We start from the raw sequence: 19,175 nt of genomic DNA, 5'->3' as shown, positions 1-19,175 counted from the left end.
TTTTACTAAATGCTGCTGACCTGTTTGGCACTGTACTAAGCACTTTACATGGATTAATTCATACAACTGTCACAGTCATTCTAGAAAGTAAGTACCATTGGTGTTCCAATTTACAGATTTGAAAACTAAGGCTTCAGGGGATTACTAGGTTAAATAAGGGACCAAGGTAGGTTTAGAAACCAGGCATTTTGACACTAGAAATCATGCAACTAATCTCCTGGGACATGCAGTGCATGGGATTCTTTCAAGCACTGCCAAAGGTTTACTTTTAAATGGGCTCAAATTGCAGGGCATGTTAAGGTATGGACTGTTGAAATGGGAGAAGTCAGAGTTACCTTTTTCAACCCTTTCAATATCTATGGAGCAACCTACTATGGTCAATAATTGTGATATAGAGATTACATTTTTCTAAATCCTGTGATCATACATAGATAGTATCCTAGTAGGTATCCCTACCTTTCCTCACCTGCAGTAATCAGTTACTCTTCAGTTTCATGCCTCCTCCTTCTTACCCTCTCCCCACCTCCATACACACCAGACTTAACATCTGGTTTTAGAGTCTACTGAGAGATCTGTAAGTCAGAAGCAATAACCCAAGCATCACGGTCTCAATAAAACGTATCTCCAAAGTGGCTATTATTTCCACCACATAAGCCATGATAGCTATTCTTTATGGTGCCGTGAAAGACATTTTTTGGGGGGGGCCAGACTTCAATGAACTGTGAAGGCATGGTGGCAGGGTGGGTGGGGAATTCTTTCTTTGCCAACTCTTTGCTCTCTTGATATGAGAAGCCTGAAAAGACTAGAAGGCAGCTGTAGATTAAAAGTTAACATGACTGTGTCTTAAGGAAAAGCATTTCCTTTCTGGGAACCAAGACCTCTATACCGATAGATCCTAGACTTGTGACCACAAGTACAAATTCCCCAAGTGGATCATTAGGAGTGGTGGAAGTGGGGCCTGGTCCTATGTGGTATACTTGTGGGGACACAAAACCATACAATGATTACTGAATTAAGGTATACTATATTCCAGGGTATGGTGCTCCATTTTTGCTGGGTATCACACCCAAGCTGGTGCTCAGGTGTACTTTTAAAAGATCATTCCAGTGACTAGATTTTCTGGCAAGGCCCAAGATCAGTGGATCTCATGGATCTGTATTCACTGCAGCACGTCTTTTACTATACAGTGGATTTCTTGGTCCTTTGTGATGTTATATAGGACCCTAGTGTTTTGGTTTAGATGTGAGATGTCCCCCAAAAGCTCATGTGTAAGACAATGCAAGAAAGTTTAGAGGTGAAGTGACTGGCTTATGTGTAAGTCTTGACATAATCAATTCATTGATTTCCTAATAGGGATTAACTGGGTGATAACTGAAGGCAGGTAGAATGTGGCTGTAGGAGGTGGGTCATTGAGGGCATATATGCCTTTGGGGTATATATTTTGTCCCTAGTCTGGAGTCTCTCTCTCTGCTTCCTGGTGTCATGTCTCCAGCTGCTCTCCTCTGCACATGCCTTTGCTGTGATGTCTTGCCTCACCTCAGGCCTAAGGAATAAAGTCAGCCATCTATAGATGGAGACCTCTGAAACTGTAAGCCCCCCAATAAATTTTTCTTCCTCTAAACGTTCTTGTCAGGTCTTTTTGGTCACAGCAGTAAAAAAGTTTACAACAATAACTAGGTAGTCAACTAAACCTTTTTAAGTCCTTTGATAAGGATGTTGGCTGAAGCCACACAGCTAGGAAGGATAAGCTTGTACCCAGAATATCCATTCCAGTCAGGCTTAATTTAATTCCCTGTCAAGATGGAAGGAGTCAAATGTCATTTGTCACCAAAATGGCTTCTTAGTTTCACAGTGCCAGGGTCTTTGGCTTTGGTCTGTTACTGGTATTTGGACTATTCAACAGAAGAAGTAGCTAGATCAGCCTTAGTGAGGAGGATCCTTTGCTCTTAAGCCCATGTTTAACCTCCATCCCTGATTCCAAGGCTACTCCAAGTTCCCACTGTGCCAACACTAGTGGCCAGTTACAGAGACAGAGTGACTCTTTGCCAAGTCATTTGCCTATTCAATTGTATAATGCTCTATTCTGTGACAGAATCTCTGATGGATAACATATGACCAAAAAAAAAAAAAAAACTCAAATGCAACAATGAACTTTTATATTTCTATGCCAATCCCATAGGTCCATTTGCATGCCTCTTCCCTAAATGTCCTTGCTTCTGATCTTCCTGATACTTTCAACCAAATAGTAAAGATAGTAGCCATTGTCTGTGATTCCACATATAGTCTTACCTTGAGCCACTTCTATTTTCATACTGTGTTAGGGTTCTCCAGAGAGAGAGAACCAATAGAATATATTTATTCGTTAGACTGATTCACAATCACAGAAGGCGGAGAAGTTCCTTGATGGTCATCTGCAAACTGGAGACTACAGGATGTTGGTGGTGAGGCTCAGTTCAAGTTTGAAAGCCTCAGAAGAAAGGCCAAAGGCCTGAGAACCCAGAAGGTCATTGGTGTTAAGTCCCAGAGTCCAAAGGCTGATAAATTGGTACTCTGATGTCCAAGGGCAGCAATGGGAGAGGAAGCACCCCACTTTGGAAGAAAGAGCTAGAGTTTTCCCTCTTCCTATCTTCCTTTTTTCTTCACCATCTAGGGCTCCAACTGATTAGATGGTACCTGCCCATCCAATCCAAGGTTGTTTTCGCTTTTAGTGGGCTGACCCATATACTAATCTTTTTTCATAGACACACTTGTAAGTAATGATTTATCAGTTCCCTAGACATCTCTTCATCAAGTTGACACCCCAAATTAACAATCACACACAAACACACACCCTAAGTGGATGTCCATGTGCAAAACTAAAAACTCTGCCCACAGGAAGGATTTTTCTTGCTACTGCCTTACTTACTAGCTGAAGGAGAGGTGCTGGTCAACAGTGGAGAATAAAATTGGGACAGGGGCTAGTTCAAATTACTATGCCCTCATGCCCTATCCTTTCCCAGGTACCATTTCAATCTATTGGATTGTTGGTGGGTCTGCCTGACCTCATGATTTTGTGGGTTTTTCCAGATCCCAACTCAGTTCTGGACACACAATCACCAGAAGCTGAAGGAGCTGTTTTTCAAACAACACATGATTTCCCACTACAGGTGGCATGGCTTGGCTGCAAAATCCTTGGGGCCTATGTTGTGATTCTCTACCCTCAGGCATGCCCATAAGCACCACACAGTATCTTTTTCCATCACTGGATAGCTTTAACAACACTGGGTCTATCAGGTAGTGGGGTACACGGAGGAGAATCACTTGCACTGCAGCATAAACCTCTTACAGAGTCCTTTAGTTCTAGGCCTCAAGATGAAAGCTGTTTGTGTAAATGAATTATATGAAATATGCTGCCTCCAGAATCTGAAAAGGCCTACCAATCACCATTTTCCTCTTAGTAGAAAAAAATGAGATGCAATGTTATTGTGAAAGGGCTATTGTAGACCACTGGATCTCTAAAAACTTCACTGATATGGCAGGCCCTGAATCTTCATAGAGCTTGTCTCCTGACCACAGAGGGTAGGTATCTTATTAAGGCCTTCAATGAGCTTTTGACTTCTTGTTCATCCAGTCCAAATCACACAATGTTATCAACATGTGGACCAATGCAGTATTACATCCAGAAGATCCAGATACTTTCTGACTACAGTAAGAGGAAGGACAGAGGGGTTAATATTTATAGTACACTCTTATGTATCCAGGATGAATGTGAATTTTCTGACCCTTTCTAATGGGGATGGCAAAGAAAGTATTTACCAGATCAGTGGCCACATAACGTCAATTGGAGGGAGGCCTTACTAAGATGCTTTAACAGATATCATGTTTGGCAAAACAACTGCAATTTGGGCTGCAGCTTGGAGTTCATAGTAGTACGGTTATCTTCCAGGACCCATCTGGAGGAAACAGACTGATCAATTAAATGGGGACATAATAAAGACCACCGATCTGAGTTCTTTGGGTCTTTAATCCTCAGATCTTTTAGGCATTCATCTCTGCCCCTTTCCCCAAGTGGCAATAGTGCTATTTACTTACTATTGTTGTTAAAAGTGTGGGAGTAGTTTCAAAGATTCCACTTAATTTTCCTTCTGATAGTAATTCTAATTCCATAGACTAAGAAAACACAGTAGGGATTTTCCAAACACCAAGTCCATACCAATTAAATATAGTCAGGAGTAAGGAAAATCACCTACTCCTGAAGGTATTTAACTGGTATGTTGAATCTGTAGGCACAATGGACTATGAACTAGACTTGGCTGAGGACTACCCATAGATTAGATTTATTACCTAACTTTCACATGCTCCACACTATAATGGGGCAAGAGGAATGACAATTCTTGGTTCCTATGCATCAATGCCAACTTGGAAATTGTGCCCAACAGTCAAATATTGGGTATTTTTTCAATTCCCAGTATAGTTACATAAGTCAAGCCCTTTTGGAGAAGCACTGGGAAAATCACTAACTTATGCACTTGCTGTGGTATTGGAGGGTCTTTCCTCCTAGAGCTTCAAACTTTTTCTCAATTGATTAGTTCTGGGCCTTAGAACTGGGTAAAGGTTCATGATTTTTTTATTGTAGCGGCAGCTCTGTCTCCTGATAATCCATTCTTGATTTGTTCTGATTATATAGATTAGGTTATGTTCTTATTGGCTGACCATCTATCTTGCATTTATTGAAGATTTATTCCATTAAATATCTCTATGACTCACTATAGTTCATGACCTTTGACTGCTACTGGTCTTGCAGTTTTTTAAGATAACTTATCCACTTTGCTCCGGGAAGTTGAGTACTACAACCTGATGATGTCTACTATTTCACAAATCTCATCCCTCCAATTGTTAACAAGGCACTCAGTTCTGCAACATTTCCTACCATCAGCCTTGACCTTCAAACTACAGTTACTATTGAACTGCTAAATAATGCTGGGGTCCCTTTAAACAGCACACCCCTTATTGCTCTGGCAAATGAAACTACTGCTGGGCCCTCCTGCCTTATGCAGTATATTCACTGTAGCACACACCACTCCTCTGAGCTTTTTGATCCTTTCTTCCCCTCACTACCTTGATAGTTCTGGTTATACTTCACTTAGCTAAGCCAAGGTAAGTGGCTCAGGTCACTACCCTAAATATTAGTGTTCTTCCCAAAGTGTTAAACTTTATGTACCTTCCCCCTTGACCCAGAATACTCAGGATCCAAGCATACACACACACACACACACAAACACACAGTCTCTCAGCTCTTGATGTTTGTTTTGGCAGACAAAGAAGTCCTGGACCTGCTCCTCAACTTTTTCTGTCCTCCAGCTGAAGATGAGAGTTTATATGTTGCCAAGAAGGCCCTCTGGGCCTTAACTGGTGATTAATCATCTTCAGCATTTCTTGAATGTGCCGAATACCCAGATTCAATGAAGTTGCCATCCAATTCCATATTCTTTATAATTACTACTTCCCTTGAACCTCTCAAATTTTTGAGACACTGTCCCCAGAGTATTCCCAGTATCCCATTCCAGTTTACCATCAGTGGAAATTTTAACAATTATGTTGCAAGAGCATGTGGGTGATCGACACTGCATGTGCCACCAGTAATAAGACCCTCCAAGCTAACCTAGCAGGATGATCCGGTTCCAAACTTTCATTTTAGAATTTAGTTCTTCAAATTAATCTTGGCAATAACTGCTTTGAAGGGCTTTCCGGAAAAACTGATTTGGGATGAAGACTTATGTGCACAACATTTACTGTGGTATGCCTTTCAGACCAAAACCTGTGAGGGTAGAGTTCAACTGCAATGAAGGCTACAACAGATCCCATGGGTAGCAAGAGAGTGAAGATGGCCTTGCTTTGCCTTAGCCAAGGGGCCTTGATTTTTACAATTTGGAAGGAGAAAGAATTGGAAAGAAGCCTTGACTTTGGATGAAGCAACTGTCTCCAGCTGGTGACAATTCTTAAATGGCAAATCAGCTGAGTACTCACTGCCAGTAGTAGAGGTGTGAATGCCTCAGTCTTGATGGATATACACAATAGCACCCTTTATAGACACCAATGTACTTTTTCCTTATCCTCAACCCACCACCTACATATACAGTCTCAGAATAAAAATACCATTGACATTGTGATTACTAAAAACTTTTTTCTGGGGGAGGGAGGAAGATGGAGAAGGCAGGGTAGGTCTTTTTTGTCTTTATTGGTACATAGTCAGTACTTTAAAATCTTGTAAAATATCCTCTGGGAACCAACTTATTGAATGGTTCAGTTCATTTGCTTTGCTTCCAATTTTTAGGGGTTATTTTCTGAAAAGTTAATTTTGCTTACTAATCATGTAAAATATTAAAATGATTCCAAAATAAGGCCCTTTCAGATAAGTTTAGTTTTTATCCAATCTTCCTCCCTTGCATGATAGGTAGTTATTAAAATATGCATCATTTATTTTTCCATTTAAAAAATATAAACATATATTTCTTCATTTTTCCTAAGATAACTGATAACATACTATGATGGTTAATTTTATGTGTAAACTTGACTGGGTCATAAAGTACTCAGATATTTGGTCCAAAATTATTTTGGATGATCCTATACATGTAGTTTTGGAAGAGATTGACATTTAAGTTGGTAGTTTGACTACAGCAGACTGCCCTGCCTACTGTGAGTGGGCTCATCCCATCAGTTGAAGGCCTGAACCAAAAAGCCTGGCCCCTTTTCCCTTACAAAGAAAATTTCTTGTGCCTCACTGCTTTGAACTGGAACATTGTCTTTCTCCTGACTTAGGATGTGAATAGAAACATTGGTTCTTCCTGGCCTAGAGCCTGCCTATAATTACACTGTCAGCAATCCTGGGTCTTTGACTTACCTACTCATCCTGAAGTCGTGGGGGTTTGTCAACCTCTTGAATATCATGTGATCTAATTCCTTAATTTATACAGAGAGAGAGAGAGAGAGAGAGAGAGAGAGAGAGAGAGAGAGGGAGCGCATTCCTGAGATAAGACCAAATAAGAAATTATGAGCCAATTATGAGAAATTAAAATATATGTTTCATGACTTAAAAGAATTAGTTTAGCTTTACAAAGGGTTTGGGTCAAAATCAAATCGGTACTTGCTGAAATTATTTTCCATCATCTGGGCAAGAAGAAGTGAGAAGTAAGGTGTAAAGCTATTTATGTAAAGATGATTTTACGTTTTCTTAATTTACATTTTACAAAAAGATTTGTCATCTCCCACTGTAGATTTCATCTTACACAGTAAATAAGGTGTAAAATACACTACCCTTGACTTATGAAATGATCAAGTTTCAGAATAATTTAGTGAGCTTCTAAATATCAAAAGCATGATAACATATTAAATAAATCAACATTAACAACTGCTTAACAGTGATAAAATATACTTTTATTTACTTTGTTGAGTCAGAGGGTCATAAAAAAATTATTGCTAAAGTAGATATCAGGCAAACAGACAGGTGCATTAGAAGTCCAGTTACCTTGGAATTTATTTAAACTGAGAGAAAAAGGTCATAATGTTTTCATGCAATACACACTTGGTTCTTTAAATAACAATTGTGACAAATAGCAGAAAGAATTAAGGAATGCTGCACTGATGATCCATACAAAACACCAACATTTTAGGTTGTACATAATTAAAGAAATATCTTACTTTTCGAAATACTGTAATAGCCAATACACAGAGGCATGCCTTAGGTGGGCATAGGAATGCAGTTTTAAAAAGGAAAAAAAAAAAAAAATCACACTGGAACTACTCAATTTCTTTTAAACCACTGAGCAAGAAAAGCAACATTGAACTTCCATACTGATTTTACACAATTTCTATACAGTACCTTGACTTAAATCCAAGAGCAAAAGTTAAAACTCTCCTCCTCTATTTTTGGTAAACAACTGCACGGTAAACTTAGATGACTTTTCCCCCTGGATTTTACCTGGGAGTGGCCTTTTTAATATTTTATTTAAAAGAGGGCAGGTTTGGCACTTTTATACTGATGTCACCAATGTTAATATTTCTTGGGATCTCAGGAAGATTCATATTCTTTACAGCTGATACAGCACGGGCTGGAGCTCCCGCTAAGCCAGCCTGCATACAGAAGTAAATAAAAGAAAAAGAAAATGTACAACTCAGGTGTAGTTCATCATAAAACACTTATAATGGAAGACAATGAAAAAAGATTTTCACATAACAAGTTTAGAAACCAGATGGTAGTTTGAACTGATATGAGATGGTTACTCTGAATACTAATCTATAAAGAGAAAACAGTTGACACATTTAAAAATACAGTGAATACATGCAATAATAACAATGTAAAGATTTAAATACAAATTAATGGGTACTACCTAGATATGACAGGCAATATTCACAAAACAAAAGCTAAATCTTTACCTATATTTTGATTTAAGTGACATATAAGCCCAGAGCATAATTTATATTAGTTTCCTTATTAAACATGTCTTGCAAACAATCATGATTTTTTTCTTTTAAAATGGCATTTATTATCAATATGTGCTTCAAAAAAATTAACAAATTATACTTTAGTTTCACTATTCAGGGCTAAACCCTTATAAACATTTCAAAACAACAAAATTGTTTTTTTTTTTTTAATTGTGGGGGTTCTTCTAAACTTTTATAAAATTTCTAGAACACTAAAAAGGAAAAAAAAAAATCAGGGTTTTTAATGAAGTCTGAATCCAAAGATAAAAGTTTTACCTAAAGATGAAACTGCAAAAAAAAAAAAAAAAAGATTTTAACTTTAATGCATTAGTAAAACTTCTAATGATTAAAAATGTTTTATATAGATTCAACATCATGTTTAATTTGTAGCATACAGTTATTGAGAAGGAAAAGCATATGTAAATGAATGAAATTTAAAATTTTCAGTCAGTACCACTAGTGCACAATATTTGGCTTTCCGCTTAATAGGAATACTTAAAATTTTTGAAATAATTTTGGAAGAAATTATGCTTAAAAATAAAAGAAAAATTCATGTATATCATTTTTCTGAATGTGAAAATCAATAGCATCCATATTTCAGGTATAACTTATATACCAATAAAATTTCAGCACTTTTATGAAGTAAAACATAATAGCACCACTTCAATATAAAAAAGCAAAGCCAACAAACTCAAGGGAGTTCAGTGGTATCATCTTGCACAAAAGTAGAAAATTAAGTACTAACAAAAACAAATCTTCCAATTTGTTTAGATTACATATATGTAAGATAGTATGAGAAATTAAGTAGTTTTTAAAGTCCCTTTTCATAATTTTATTTTTTCTTTTATGTAATCCTACCTCTTTTGCTAATTAAAATAATAATAATAATAAAGCTGTTACCTGATAAAAATCTTGACTGATACAAAATAGGCCAGTGTAAACTATTTGCTGAATAAAGGATACAAACATTGTTAAGCAATGAAATAAAAGCCATGGATCATCAATTCAGAATTGGAAATAGAAAAGTTAGTAAAATAGTGTTAATAATAGATATGGTGCACATAGGCAATAAGAGTTATCTAGATGAATCAAAAACTCCATACCCAAACTAAAGAATATGCAGGGCTGGATAATTCAATTTTTATTATTTAATGGAGTTTAGCTGTTCTTAATATACAACTAAAAATTCGATTGACTTCTATATTTACACCTACCTGAAGCAGAGAAATTTATGTAATACCCCACTTCCCTCCTATTCCTTCAAAAAATGTTTACTTAGGGTAGTAAGCACCATATTCAAAAGTTTCTTTAATTTAATCATTTCAAATTAAAGGTGTAGCTACCAAAATTTAGAATAGATTACGATCAAAGAAGAATTCAGCTCAAACAGGTTTACCACCCTGTAAACATTCTTTTACCAGAAAGCATGTTGTCTACCAAAGGAACAAAAATTATTTTACAAACTGCAGACATTATGGAATTAGCATCATTTTTCCAGGTAAAGGGATTTTGTGATTTTTCTAATAAAATGCCAATATTTTCACTTTGCAATTTCCATAAAGATACAAATTATAAGTGGACTATAGAATATATTGATAAAATATTTGGACATAATTATTTTAAAAGTTATGAAGTATTAAAGGATGTTATTGTGAAAAAGAATATGTAGGTGTGTATTTAATGGATTTTATGGTTTACATTTATAAATAGTAAAACATAAATATTTTACTATTAAATTAAATGTCATAAAGCCTTGTTTTCCACAATATCCTTTACCATGTATAGCTAAACTAAACTTAAGCAAGGAAAATGAGAATTAAAAAAATTTATCTTGTTATTTCATTAGGTTAAATTGCTTCTTTTTGACTAAAAATGGTGTTCGGTTGTGGATTATTAATAAGAATATATAAATTCAATATAGCAATTGATTTAAATAGCATGTATGTGCCATGTTCTTATTATATACAACCAGAAGTTTCTAAATACAACAATCTATAATTCTTCTAAACATAAGCAGCAAGCCATAGACATGCAAAGGATGGGAACTATTTAGAACACGCAGATGAATTAAGAGAATCAAATTATTTCTCAAGCATGTTCAATACGTTTGTGTAGTATATCATAAATTCAAGTAGTAAGAAATTTAAATATTATAACATATATGTTAAATTTTATTTGACATTTTAAGAAATCAGATTGTGAAGAATATTAAATGTGAAGAAGAAAAAATAAAGACTGCTGATCAGAAAGCAGATGCTTACATAAACTGTCAATTTTGATATATAAAAACTACGGCTTAAAAAAAAGGACTATGTTACTCAGGCAATCAACACCAGAACGGTCATGAAACAAATTTTGTTTTCAGACTTCCATCAAAGTAAAGTCTGAAACATTTTTATTAAAGCATAAAATGTAAAGGAAGTAATCTGCGATTAGAAAATCCATTTGCTAACACTGAGATATAAAGTAATTTTTATCTTGGTTAAATTTTTTTTTCTAGTAAGATATATGCAGAGCAATAGGATAACTTTTACTAAAACTTAACTTTTTTAACACTAAAATTTACCGAAATTATTTACCTGACTTGTTTAGTAGTACACACAATTTAAAAATATAAAGGAAGATATTCCTGACAGTACAACATAGTTCTTAAAGATTTAAGATTACATAATTGACACAAAGCAAAAAGAAAAAGAACGAAATTCTACTAGAGAAATAACTTGTTTCGTCTGTTATACTTGAGCACCACCATGGCAGGTAAACTGCAGCAACTCCACTAACAAAAACAAATATATGAATCCAAAGCAGTTAAGAGTATGAAACTGGATGAAAAAATGAAGTACAGTATATAAAAGAATGGGCATGTTTTCTCTCCCATGAGATTAAATTAACAGAATTAAGAGAAAGAAAACAAAATGAAGTCTGCAAGTATACCAAAATGAGGCCAAACAGATAGAAGACTTATACAGACATACTCTTGGAAATTTCAAGCACTTGAATCACAAAGATAGTAATGGATGGATATGATTTATTTTTTATTTTCTTTTTAAATTGCCAGACCCAAAAATAAACAAAATATGAGCAAGCAAAACTGAAAAAGCAGCATTGCTAAAATATATTTCAAAGAACTGGAAAGCTCCCCTTTCCTCATGCAATAAGGAATTAACTTTCCTGAAGGGAAATGGGAATGAATAATCTTATTTCATCTAAGACATAAAATACCATCTACCACCTTAAAAATAGTTTCTGCAAGCTTGAAATATAGTATAATAAGATGGTAGCTGGAATCATTTGTACATACTAAATTCTTTCCTCAACCTTCTGCTGGAAATTGCTAAGTGCATATTCATAACTTTGACCTAACAGGAAGGTGAAAGAACACCAACATTAATAAATATGATATTAAATGGTTTCAGACTCAAAATCATTAACAAAATAATGTCAGATTTTGAATGCATGCTTTTGAGCAAAACATAAATTTCAATGTTTTAATTTCTGAATATGAGGCATAATAATTTTAAATCAGGATTTACAATAGGCTTGTTCTGTACTTCAAAGACAGTGCTTTAACACTGTAATTATAAACACATTAAAAATGTTGATGATGTGAGCAAAAACTAAAGGATTTTATAAACAATTTTATCAAAATTAGAATGTTCAAAAATTTTTAAATCTTAAAAAATTACTAGTCATTTTATAAATTATCTTCAGTTATAGTTTTAATTTCTAACAGAATTTGCCTGTATGAGTGAAATAAATATAGCAGACAAATGACATTCCTGGATTTATTACAACTAGTTTGATCGTAAATGGATCTTAAGGGTCCCTCACCATGATTCTGTAGAAGTACAAAATAAATGTGCACATCAAGGGAGAGGGGCAGAATCAACTCATGGATGACCTTCTCACCATCTTTATCTTAAGGTCACTCTTCCTACTCTCTACTCTTTGAAATTAATACCTGAATTTTTAAAAAGCCAATTAATAATTGTAACATACCCAAGTGGTTGATGGTTTCTTTGATAGAAAATTGCAGATTAATATAAACTAAATACTGCAACATAGAAATTGGCAGTGCTCTCAATTTATAGAGTGAATAGGTTACCAAGTATTTTCCATAACAGAGACAAAATAAAATTGAACACTGGAACCAAAAACGGTACTCCAGCTTCATGATATAGCCCATAATTTTATTCTAAGATATTACAAAGCCACCTGTATGTTGCTACTTCTCAAAACACAAATAATGCAGTAGCTGAAAAGCATGCCAAATTCTCATGTTTTTCTAATTAGTCAACTGGATAACAACCTACCTTGTAAAATTTATAAACTGTTTTTCCTCCATAAGACTCAAGTAAGGTATTTTCAACTGAAAGTTCTTATTGGAGGCATATAAATATTTTTATCCTTTCCTGAAATTGCTTGTTGCCAAAAAAAACTGCTCATCACCATCTACACAGAACTCTCAAAAATGTAGTTTACTCTAATTTATGGTATGAAACATATACAAAAAACTGAAGAAAAAATAATTTTGTAAAGCAAGGACTCTATTAAAAACACTTCCAATATTTGCCAATATACTTTGCAAAATTTTTCAAGCTTCAAGAAATTTAATTGATTCTAATTAGGATATGTTTGGATGTCAGAAGATTTGCTACAGCAGAAATCAAGTGTTTCTTGGTAATACATTTAATCCTATTTTTAGAGCACTTCATCAAGTTTTAAGAGATTTCTGATCTTACTTTTTGTTGGCCACTATTAACATGCACCTGCAGGTCAAAAACTCTAAAGGCAATTCTGTTAAGACTTTGGAACTGAAAACCATTTTGGGGGGAAGAAGTACTATTTAACAGTCATTATTCTAAGACTTTACTGCTTCCCACTTTATATGCAAAACTCTAAAAGTTCAGCTTTGGGTTTTTAAATTCACAGCTTCCAAAACCCAGCAGGCAATTTTATGTTAGAATCCTAATTTGGAGATGGATAAAACATTTGAAAGTTAAATTAAGATTGGTTCTGTCACATCATGCTCAAAATATACAAAGTAAATTGTCATTTCTACAAATGCAATTTGTCAGTTAAATGACAATATTTTAAAAAGGAACAAAAAATTTAAACTTTCCTTTTACAATGCAGGCAGACAAAACAGAACAAACATGACATCAATGATATACTAGTAAAATACACTAAGTCCAATAAAAGATGAAGAAACTACAAGGAGAAACTAGAATGGAAAATAGGCTACAGGGACTATATGGGTTCATTAACACAAAGAATTTTTGAGTCTGGCCTAAATGATTAATTGCCTTTGACATCATTTTGCTTTCCCTTTGTTAAAGTACATTTTTCTCAAAGTCAGCAATACCTTGTCTACCTGTCCTGTCTGGGAGACTGAAAGATAAAGGTCTGTAAGAGAGAAGAATGGAAAGAGCTAGAAAGATCAGGATGTTCAGAAAAAAAGAGGACTGATTTTTTTAAAAAAAAAATAGTGACTAAATTCAGACTCATTTATCCATCTAAAGAATAACATGAAATATATAAAAGCTAACAAGCCTCCCCAACCTCACCCTCTACCTCCGCCCCCAGAGAGTCATTTCATTTTTAGGCAGATTCCTGAGTACCTCTTAAACTTACCAAATCCCACCAACCTCCCAGCTTAAACCCTCCTCTCCCAAGATCCCAATGTTATAGTAAACCAGAATAGATGAAAATACATTCAGAGTATTTCTGTTTCTCCTCTTTGAGGATCTGGTAGATCTTTGTTTTTATCTGTTTAGGTGTTGGGAATTAAACTGGAAGTGTATCACCTTTGAACCAATGTAATAAAATCTTTTATTTCTGACAAGCACCTAGATGAATCCACATTATATTCAGAGTGGTTTTTTAAAAGATGAATGCTACTCCTAAAGAACTGCTTAGAATTTTAAAAATATAATTATCAGTTCTTCTCATCAATCATGATATTCAGAATTTTAATTTTCTTCTTCAGTTTTTGCTTTATAAAAAATTATAACAAATTTGGTAAGAGATTAATAAGTCTATACTTTGCTCTCAAATAATTTGGGTTTATCTATAGAGTTATATTTCTTGATAAATCTAACCAGTTGAAGTAAAATAAAAATATATGAAAACTTTTCTCATTTCAATGTGTCTGGAATAAAGCTCACAGCCATCTAAACATACTTAAAAATACAAACATTGCTAGAAGATTACATTAAGTTGATATATTTTTCAACACTATTTCTTAAACTATGATAAGGACTAAATGGTCTCACTTTGACACACAAAAAGGTATTTCATCATTAAAATATTAGCATGTACCCTGTGTAGAGAAACACTTGATACATGTACAACTTTGTGGTTTATTCCCAGATTTAAAATATGCCTTCCTTTAAAGCACAAAAAGAAAAACTAATATGGTCACAGATAACAACTGGTTATATGTGTTAGAATATGATCAGTAGATAAATAATAGAAGCATGCACCAGTGTTTATTTAAATAGTGCTGTTTCTGCAAAATATTTTTTTAAGTTAGGGCAATTTCATAACTATAATATTCCCATAAAAATGTATACTGCACTTCACTGCTCTTTATAGATAAGAAAAACTGTTTTATTAAAATATTTTTAATGGACAATCAAAAAGAAAATACCTATAATGCATTACAGGCCCTTCATGACTTTTGTAAAAACTATACATAGTTAACACTAAAGAGCAAAAGAAAAAAAAGCGGGGGGGACACCACCAATGGGAAGAGGTAAGTACTTAAAAATGTGAAAATTCCAAACAAGTGGTCAATATATTTTTACAGATAATTATACAAAATTCAAATTATTCATTCACTTTAGACCTATTATTAATGAATCATGTCACTGTTCCTTTGCATTTAAGATTTATAACTGTACAAGCTTTTTGAAGCAATGTTTAGTAATTTACATACATTTCAAATTGTCATTTTAAGACTTTACAAACTGTAGTGTAGATTTTGCAATGAGTCTTTTACTATACTAAATAGTATATTCAATTGTACTAAATATTTGGAGTCCTTTTCTTTGTTCTAAAACAAAATTTTCTCTAATACCCTACATTATGCTTTCTTCATTCAAACTCCAATATTTTAAAAACTGGCTACAGAACATACAAAATATATACAGTCACTTAAAACAGTCCTAAGTTTAAGCTCTTTATCATCACTACAAGCCTCTCCCCTTAGGAAAGTCAAAGGGAATTAGCAACTTTAGATGAGGAGAAATATAGGACTATTTTTACTTTAAGAACTCTGGAAAGTGTTTGTCAGAAAGCCTCAATTGTTGCTAATCCTCAAATTTATTTTAATCCATCATCTTTTATTTCCATAATTCAAATGAGCCAGAATTGTGTCAAACTGATTCTTTAAAATGCCAACAGAAAATTTTTCAGAACTCACCTTTTGTGCATTAATGCTAGTGTATTAATTAATCCTTTGCTGCTTTTATAGCAATATTTACTTTAAACCAATCAAACATGTGAGCTAAAAGTAGAAGTATCAAATATAAGAGTATGGAAATTTTCTGATGAAATTTCTAATACAGCATTGAATGAGATATCAAGACACTTTACCTTTCTAAACTTTGGCTAAGATAATAAGACAGCACCAAAATAATGAGAATTTGAGTGGTCTGGCCACAACATGTTCTGCTGACATTCAGCCTAGTTTTTGAGGAAATAGTCACTAGATTTCTAAAGTAAAGTAGGGTTTTATACAATACAGAAGTGTGAGTATCCTTAATTCATGCATTCTAACACCGAATCAAATAGCACAAAGTTAGCAAAGTAAACCCAAACTTTCTTTTTATAATGCCATAAAAATCATAAATATCTGTATCAATGTATTAAAATGTGGCTTAACTAATTTGTCAATGACCTTTGAGAAAGTCCAGAATCTAAAAATTGAGGTACTGAATTTGTTTTTTCAGTGTGTACTCAGACTATCCAAGCACATAATCTGAAATATTACTTCCTCATAAGAATTCCATCACCTCTCCTTTCCCTTTCCAGAAAGAATTTGGAATTGTGTTTATTAACCAAGGCAGTTACAATTGTGGCTAAAAGAATAATAACATAAAGCTAGTTGTTGGATAATAGTCACAGGACATTTAACATACTAAAATGTGTATATTCCATTTCTAAAACCTGAATAAACAAACCAGCTGTACCTAAAGGGTGATATTGAACGACAAACGGTGAAAGTTACATACCATGCATTATTTATGATCATGCTTAGAACCTTCATTAACTAGAGCAAAAATTTCCCTTCTTACCTCAGATTTCTCCAGTTTATTTTGTGCATCAATTTGTGTAACTATCTCATTCATGTTGGTCTCTAATACCATTCCCCCCATCACCATTTCTGCAAGAATATTGTGAACCTAAAAGAAAAAACATAAAAACATAAAGAAAATCTCACAAATGTTTCATAATTTCAGTAACTTTTGTTTCAAAACTGCTGATTCTATTTTATAAGTAGTAAAAATAATTGAGGGCTCATAATCCACTTTCATCACTCCTGTGAACCTTTAGGAAGTTACATAAGCTCTTTAAGTCTTAGTTTAATGGGCTGAAAACCAGAAACAAGAATATATATTCTACAAAGGACTGTTGAAAGGATTAAATGAGGAAATCCATGGAAATACCCGAACAAAGTAACTGATAAATACTAACTTTAGTAGTCTTCCCTTATCTATACTTTCACTTCCTTGGTTTTGGTTACCTGCAGATTACTTTGGTCCAAATATATTAAATGGAAAATTATAGAAATAATTCGTAACTTTAAAATTGTATGCCTGATGAAATTCTTAGGCACTCCACTTCATCCTACCCAGGATGTGAATCATCCCTTTGCCCAGTGTATCTATGCTGTATTATGCCACCCACCCAACATTATGACGACTCTATAATCCAGGATCACCTGAAACAGTTCTGACTTCAGGTCAGCAGATCAATAGTAATCTAATGCTACGTCACAACGCCTACATCATTCACCTCATTAAATCTCATCATATAGGCACTGTCATCTATCATTATCAAAAAATAAGGGTGAGTACAGTATATTTTCGGAGTGTTACCATAACAACTTATCACTGTATATTGTTATAAGTGTATTACTTTAATATTATAGTTAACTGCTTGTTGTGCCTAATTTATCTTAAATTAAATTAAACTTTATCAAAGGAATGTATGCATATGAAAAATGTAGTATGTAATTTGGATCTAGATTATCTCCCAAAGTTCCACGTTTTAAAGGCATATGTTAAAGGCACCAGTTTGTGGCACTTTGGGAATATGATGCAACCTTTAGGAAGCAGGGCCACCTGGAAGGAGGTTGAGTCACTCGGGGTACCCCCTTGAAGGAACTATTGGGATCTAGCCCTTTCCTCTTATTCTCTTTGCTTTCTGGCCACCAGGAGGTAAAGAGGTATCTTCCATCACACAATCTCATCATGATATACCATGCTGCCACCGGCCCAAAAAATTAGAGCTGAGTGTTCATGGACTGAAATCTCTAAAACTGTAAGCAAAAAACAAACCTTTCCTCCTTTTTTAATTGATTATTTTGTCACAGTGATAGAGAGTTAACCAACATAGGTAATATCTGTGGTATAAGGCAACTACTGGGAGGCCTTGGAACATGTGATCCTTAGAAAAGAGGAGCTACTGTACCACTATTATGATAATATCAAAATGATATTACATTCAAGGTCAGAGCCAATGAATAGATATTCATTAAAATTTCTATTCTAGAAGTAGAAATACCCCTTCTCTTTGTAAAACAAATTCTTATGAGCACAATTGATAAGGCTCATAAAAGTGCAGTAATTCCCCTACCTATAATAATGTCATATTTAATACTCAAAAAATGATATAGGAAGGCTTTTCATATCAGATTCTTAGTTAATAATTGTTAGGTTACAATATTATACTGTAGGCAATTTAAAAAACAATGAACACACTGGGAAAAAAAGAATTTTCTTTTTATTGTAAGTAATTTAATAGTGTACCCTCAAAACACTCTACATATAAAATATTCAGAACTTTTATTATAAATATATCTGAAAATGACTAAAAATAGTGTCTTCCATTAAAAAGTAAAAATATAACCCAGATATTTTTTCATAGTGTTTACTGGACAAAAATTAAATAATTCAGAGCTGAAATAAGTTCCATAAGATAGTATACAGTGCTAAAATTTTTTTCAAAAACATAATGTGATAAGGTTAAGAGTACAGACTCCAAAATTATATACTACCACTTATTTGTATGAACTTCAGCAGTCACATGACTTCTGAGTCTGTTGTTACCTTACTGACGAAACAGACAAAAACAATACAGTGTTTATAGAGATGAAAACAGTATAGGTATCTTCTAGGGTTAGCCTAACAATTAAATGAATGAGTCATGTAAGCACTTAGCATAGGACCTATTATGTATTTTTTAAAAATTAAGAAAAGCTTTAAATATATTATTCAATTTTAATTCTTGTATAAGATTTCAAACTAAAACTATCCTATCATTTACTCACTTTTCCTTTTACAAAGATGAACAAATGTACAAATTTTGAAGAAAGATCTATATAAATTACATTTTTCCAGGAAATAAAACCAAATCAGAAACCACAATTTTTTTTAAAACTAGTGCTAAATACTATCACTTCTACTACCATCAATACTGCACTAGAT

General features: G+C 33.9%; 1 protein-coding gene across 4 annotated transcripts in view; it reads right to left on the bottom strand.

The window, feature by feature from the left end:
* Positions 1-7,391: 7,391 nt before the first annotated feature.
* Positions 7,392-19,175, bottom strand: part of Ap3s1 (adaptor related protein complex 3 subunit sigma 1) — an 80,944-nt gene continuing 69,160 nt past the window's right edge. For 2 of the 4 annotated variants that reach the window (XM_048792270.1, XM_048792272.1), the window contains 2 exons: positions 16,761-16,868; positions 7,392-8,109 (listed from right to left, as the gene is read on the bottom strand). In XM_048792270.1, coding sequence (XP_048648227.1) covers positions 7,981-8,109; positions 16,761-16,868 — 237 coding nt within the window. In that variant the 3' untranslated portion in view covers positions 7,392-7,980. Of the gene's footprint in view, positions 8,110-9,315; positions 9,409-13,825; positions 13,867-16,760; positions 16,869-19,175 lie in introns of those variants that run through there. The other 2 variants (XM_048792273.1, XM_048792271.1) reach the window with 2 other exon arrangements.

The sequence above is a fragment of the Marmota marmota genome, unplaced genomic scaffold, assembly GCF_001458135.2.
Source record: "Marmota marmota marmota unplaced genomic scaffold, marMar, whole genome shotgun sequence".
Taxonomy (NCBI): Eukaryota; Metazoa; Chordata; class Mammalia; order Rodentia; family Sciuridae; genus Marmota; species Marmota marmota.
The sequence above is the reverse complement of the archived record's forward strand: the minus strand, read 5'-3'. Positions and strand labels throughout refer to the sequence as shown.